Source organism: Quercus lobata, chromosome 11 (genome assembly GCF_001633185.2).
Source record: "Quercus lobata isolate SW786 chromosome 11, ValleyOak3.0 Primary Assembly, whole genome shotgun sequence".
Lineage (NCBI taxonomy): Eukaryota > Viridiplantae > Streptophyta > Magnoliopsida > Fagales > Fagaceae > Quercus > Quercus lobata.
The window spans coordinates 31,775,317-31,781,995 of NC_044914.1; the positions used below are offsets into that span (position 1 = coordinate 31,775,317).

At 41.7% G+C, this 6,679-nt stretch overlaps 1 protein-coding gene across 1 annotated transcript; it reads left to right on the top strand.

The window, feature by feature from the left end:
* Positions 1-3,929: 3,929 nt before the first annotated feature.
* Positions 3,930-5,372, top strand: LOC115966722. The gene has a single exon (XM_031085893.1). It carries the CDS (start codon positions 3,930-3,932, stop codon positions 5,370-5,372), a length of 1,443 nt encoding a protein of 480 aa, XP_030941753.1.
* Positions 5,373-6,679: the final 1,307 nt, after the last annotated feature.

Here is a 6,679-nt window from a genome sequence, read left to right on the forward strand (position 1 = left end):
TCTTTTTTTGAATTCCTACTTAGGATATTAGAGAAAATTGTGTAAATTATAATTTTTACAAACTACATAGGAATGAAATATTGATTTAAAAAAAAAAAATTAATTGATCATATAAAATTTATTAGATATAAAAGTTGTGAGAATCATTAAATTGATTGATTTTGTATCTTTTTGGGTGCTTTATGTGTAGATTATGTTACTTTGGAGTTTTCAAATTATTCTCATAACAATTTAAGTAATTTAATAGATAATAAATTCTTGCGTAATTTGAAATCCATGAATTTATAAACCAGTAGAATTGGTATTGGCTAGCCCCTGGAAAATTTTTAGATACTCCCGGAACACGGAGAAATAGTGCTCCCTCCTCTCACATTCATGGTGGAACCCACTATGAATTTAATGAGTGGACCTCACCATGAATGTGAGAGAATGGAGGATTATTCTCCGTGCTCCGAGAGTAGGCCCTAAACAATTGCCACAAGAATTTAGATATTTAATTGCAATTTCTCTAAATGAATAAATTGTGATTGTGTTGGTTAAGTTGAATAATGCTACAATTACAAACTATTTTACAACATTCTTACAAACCGTTGATATGCTAGCTTCTTATTGGTTTTCATCTAGACCCACCATTAACATCACTTTTTCATTTACCAATTGTAAGGTTGAATTTTATTCAATCATTTTGTTAGCTTTATTAGGTGCCAAATTTGCTTGTAATTTAGCATTTAGAAACCCTGTATTTAGGTGGGAATCATGTAAGAGTAGTGTGTGAGAGAACGTGAAGAAAAGCTCAAAAGTGTGCACTCAAGAAGGGCCTCGCAACTGGCTCGTGACTGATGAGTTGCCAAAGGTGGCACACGTGTGAAGCATGCAAAGGAGCTGAAGGGTCTCACTAGTTGGAACACTACAGGACAAAACTTCTAGATTGGCCAGACAGTTAGCTCATGACTCAAATTGACGACTCATTCTAGTCGCGAGCCTGAGTCGCCAGAATGCTCTGTTTGTTAGAAACCTGACTGTTTGCATTCCTCACTCACCCTACTATAAATACCTTTATACCCACGAAATGTTGAGAGCTTCTAGAGAGAATTTTGAGAAAAAAAACCCTAGAGAAAAACAAGATTGACTCATCCACAATCTTTATCCTTTGATTCTCCAAATTCCTCTACTCTCACCCTCTCCATTGATACATCCTTAAGAGATACATTAGCCAAATCCTTATCTCACAATACCCATATCTGTGAGGAGGTATTTTGGTACGTGGGAAGCAGTTTGAAAGGGACCAATTCATTTTGGTTGATGCAATGGGTGATTGCGGGATCCGGTAAGTTAGAGAAGACAAGGTTCAGCGTAACCCTGTTGGAGCAAGAAACTTGGAGGGCTTAGGTGCACTGGGTAGATTAGGCTTGGAGGATCTTTTACTATTCATGTATCCCAACTTTATTCTTTAGTGGATTATTGACCGCTTGGGGGGTAGCGGAGAGATTTTTCACCGAGGACTTCGGTTTCCTCTTCAATAACACATTGTTGTGTTGTCTTTGTGTTTACATCTTTCTTCCCTTAATCTTTGCCTTGTAATTACTGCTGTGGTTGTGATTAATTTTAGTTTAGATTGTTTTACCAATTATGATTTAGCTTATTTTCATATTCTGCACATGTTTGATTATAAGCTTGTGTTGGTAATTTGTAAATTAGGGGTCTAAACATTCATAGGTGTTTTACACTCTATTTGAACATTCACCAATAACTACTGGCACTCACTATATTAGCATTTTGTAAAAAAGTTTGTATTTCTAGCATTACTTCTAGTTAAGAATAATGTTGTAGTTACAAACTATTTTACAATATTTCTACAAGCCATTGATGTGGTTAACTTCTTATTGGTTTTCATCTGGCCCTATTAACGTCACTTTTTGGGTGGCTTTGGTATGTTTCTTGTTGTAGAATATGTTGATTATATACGTAATACAGTACAGTGGGAAACGGTTAGATACGCATGATTCCCTGGTGACTATGTCAATGTAATGGACATGCTTAGGAGTATGGAATCATAACAAATCTTTGTATTCCTTTCTTGCCATGCTATTTTTTTTACCCACTTTGTTTACTAAGTTGCAGTTTACTATGGTTTCAGTTCATATTCGATTAGATAAATGCCAACATTGGTGGAAGAGAAAGACCCGCTATATGGAAATTTCCTAGTGCCTCGTCCCCAAGCTCATGTCATGTTGGATAATTTCTAATAAGTTGTGGTATATGTTGTACTTTGGGAATGTAATGTTTTATGTTAGCCAATATGCTTGGGCTATGTGAAGAAGAAATGTTGAAGAATGATTTTTTTTTGAGAAACAATGTTGAAGAATGATTAAGTAGATTATTATGTGTAAATCATCATGGAGGTATTTGGGCAACCAATTTTGGAAAAGCATGACTATATTTTTGTTGGATAAAATTTAGCTATAAAATTTGTTGTAGTTTAAAATTACAATTTTACTCAATATATATAAATATATATATATATATATATATATATATATTTTTTTTTATTGAAGGTGAATTTTGACAAATCCACCATTATTCTATTCGATTACATCTTCTTCTTATATCCTTTATGCTTGCAAAATTTCTAAAAAATTAAAGATTAATAGCTATGTTATCAATAAATTATTTGAATTGCAAGTTTTTGTAGTTTAAAATTATGCATAAAATATAAACTTATAGATCATATAGTAAATAATATCTGATTGGCACAAAATTTGACATGAGTATTAAGAGCGTAAAGAACATGCAATTCAACGGTTAGATTTTTAAAATATGTAGTAATGTTTATTTTACTGAGTAAGATTGTAACCTAAAGTTACAACCAATTTTGTAACTAAATTTTGTCAATTTTTGTAATATGTCTTGAGATTCTATTCTATCAACTTATGGGTTGAACATCCTTTTGGATTCTAGTAATTTTTTTGTTTCACTGGAAAATCTTCTGTAAAGATAGTGCTCTAGATTTTCCAATGTTTGGTAGCATAAAAAAAATCGGTCAACAAAAAACTATCTTTGGTCAATGAAAAACAAGCTCTTTCTCTCTCTCATGGCGAAACCCCTATAAATATTCTCTTTTGTTTGCCATGGGAAACAATAATTGGTTTAGCGCTCTTTCACAGTACTCTCAAATATTCTTTTCTCTTCCCTTCACTTTTTCTCTTTTCTCAGTTCTAATGCCCACACTGTCACTCTCTAGTCTCTGATCTCTTCCAAAAATTCTGCATGGGTTGTAATCACTGCAGTGGTAATTTGATTCATTCCTTTCTTCTAAAATCCTAATTTTATTAGATAATAGTTGGTGATGGGTAAGAAATTGTGCAACATTTGGGCCTGACGGATTCGAAATCATGGGCCGATGTTAAGCAGGGGCCCAAGGCTTAGTCTCACTTAAAATGCTTGATACGCACGTTTAAAATCCAAGGGAATCCCAGAAAATCAGGAGGTCCGCACAAGGGCAATTCTAGAAGATCCGCCTTAATGAAAAGACTCGCTCTACAAGGAAATATTTGCCCATCACGTTTTGGGATTTCAGGAAAAAGAGTCCTACAAGGAAAAGACTTCTAGTCCAAGGAGAAAAGACCGTCTTTCTTCTACTATAAAAGCTTGAATACTCTCGCAAATCAAGGTACGCAAAACACAACCTCTCTAGCACTCTAGAGTTGAGAACAATTCTAACTTGATCGTCGGAGGGTATTTGGTCGACACCACACCGGTGCCCACGGCAAGATCACTTTCTTTTTCTTTGCAGGTTGCTAGTTGCGGCGAGCGTGGACTGTGCGGCTCACTGGTGATTTCACGGCCTCATCAGTTGGCGCCGTCTGTGGGAAGCGCGAGAAAGATTGTCGCCTCCCGGACGTAAGAGTTGCATGGTACTCACTCGTTCAATGGCCACCACCAGCAACGCCCAAGGAGACGAACCGCCAAGATCTACCGCACTGGAAAGGCAGGTCCAGACCCTCATGACGGCGGTTGAACGACTCACAAAGCAGAATCATGATCTGGAGGAGCAGCTACGTCAGAGGGATGCAGGACCTAACCCTCAGGAACGAAACCAGGAAGGTGACAGTGCTGAGCGAAGGGAGCGGGAGAATCCAGAGGATAGCAACATCCCAAGCCGACAGGAACGGCAAAACAAGAGCCTTCCGTCTCTCACGGATCCTGCCCCCCCACCTATCATATCGGAGATGCAGGCGATGAAGGAGCAGATGGAGGTCATAATGAACGCCCTCAAGGGGCGGGTATCCTCCGACCTCGACGATTTAGTGAACAGGACCGACTCACCATTCACTGCGTCCGTCAACTCATCCCCCTTGCCACCGAAGTTCCGAATGCCTCAGATCGAAAGTTACGACGGGGTCAAGGACCCCCTCGATCATCTAGAGACCTTCAAGACCCTGATGCACCTTCAGGGGGTACCTGACGAGATCATGTGCAGGGCGTTCCCGACCACACTGAAGGGACCTGCGAGGGTTTGGTTCAGTAGACTGACACCAAACTCCATCAATACTTTCAAGGAGTTGAGCGCCCAGTTCACCTCCCACTTCATTGGCGGACATCGATACAAGAGGTCCACTGCGTGCTTGATGAGCATCAAGCAGCGAGAAGACGAGACATTGCGAGCCTACATAACCCGTTTCAACAAAGAAGCCCTTTCGATCGACGAAGCGGACGATAAGATACTCGTAGCCGCGTTTACAAGTGGGCTGCGGAAGGGGAAGTTCTTGTTTTCCTTGTACAAGAACGACTCGAAGACCATGGCGGATGTACTCTACAGGGCTACCAAGTATATGAATGTAGAAGATGCACTGTTGGCCTGCGAAGAGAAACCTAAGAAGAGGGAGAGGCAGGAGGATATACGACAAGATAGGGGGCGAAAGGTCGCTAGAACCGGGGATCAGCGTGATGAAAGGCGCTTCAGACCCCCCACAGGAAGATTCACCAATTTCACCCCATTAACCGCCCCAATCGACCAAGTACTGATGCAAATCAAAGATGAAGGAGCATTGACATTCCCAGGGAAGTTGAAAGGAGATCCCAACAAAAGACCGAGGGACAAGTATTATCGCTTTCACTGGGACCACGGGCATGACATTGCCAACTGCTATGACCTGACGCAGCAGATTGAGGCACTGATCAGACAGGGAAAGTTACAAAGATTCGTCAGCAGGGAAAAGACCGACAAACTGGAAGAACAGACCCCACGACGGGAGAACGAGCGCCCCAGGCCACCAATGGGGGACATTCGGATGATAATAAGGGGCACAGCTGCAGCCGGGTCTTCCAAAAAAGCCCGCAAAACCTATCTTAGGACGGTCTATAGCGTCTAACTCACAGGATCCATACCGAAGATGCCGCGAATAAGTAACCCCGTCATACATTTTTCAGAGGATGATGCTCGGAGACTTCACCATCCTCATGACGATGCGCTGGTGGTCAGCCTACAGATTGGGGATTATAATATGCATCGGGTACTAGTCGACAACGGCAGCTCAGCGGACATCCTGTACTATCCAGCATTCCAGCAGATGAGAATTGACAGGGAACAATTGTCCCCAACGAACGCCCCACTCGTAGGATTTGGGGGCGCAAAGATATTCCCTTTGGGCGCAATAACTCTAACAGTGACAGCAGGTGACTATCCTCAGCAAATCACCAAGGAAGTAACATTTCTCGTGGTCGACTGCTCGTTCGCCTACAATGCCATACTCGGCCGACCAACTCTCAATTCTTGGAAGGCGGTAACTTCAACGTACCACCTAATGATTAAATTCCCGACGGAGTACGGGGTAGGAGAGCTGCGGGGAAATCAAGTCGTTGCCCGAGAGTGCTATATTGCCATGATAGAAATGGAGGATCAACAGCAGACGATGTGTATCGAGAAATAGAAAGTAACGGCAGAGCTAGTTGAAGAGCTAGAAGAAGTAAGACTGGACGATGCACGGCCTGAACGGACAACCAAAATCGGCACGCTAGCCTGTTGGCCGGTGCGATAGACGATCACAACTTTCCTAAGAAGTAACCAAGATGTCTTCGCTTGGAACTATGAAGACATGCCGGGTATTGACCCATCAGTCATGGTCCACAGGTTGAATGTGTCACCCTCTTTTCCTCTAGTCCGGCAAAAGAAACGAGCCTTCGCTCAGGAGCGGGATAAGGCCATAGCCGAGGAAGTTCAGAAGTTACTAAGGGCAGGCTTCATCAGAGAAGTATACTATCCCGACTGGCTGGCGAACGTCGTTATGGTGAAGAAGACAAATGGAAATTGGCAGATGTGTGTAGACTTCACAGACCTCAACAGAGCTTGCCCTAAAGACAGCTACCCGCTCCCACGGATAGATACCCTGGTGGATTCAACTGCAAGACATCAGCTTCTAAGCTTCATGGACGCTTTCTCGGGCTACAACCAAATCCGGATGGATGTATCTGATCAAGAAAAAACCTCCTTCGTCACCAGCCAGGGATTATTCTGCTACAAGGTAATGCCCTTCGGACTCAAAAACGCCGGAGCAACGTACCAGAGGCTAATGAACAAGATGTTTGCACATCAGATAGGCAGGAACGTTCAGGTTTACGTTGACGACATGTTAGTCAAAAGCCTGCGCGAAAAAGATCATCTAGACGACCTCCGAGAAAC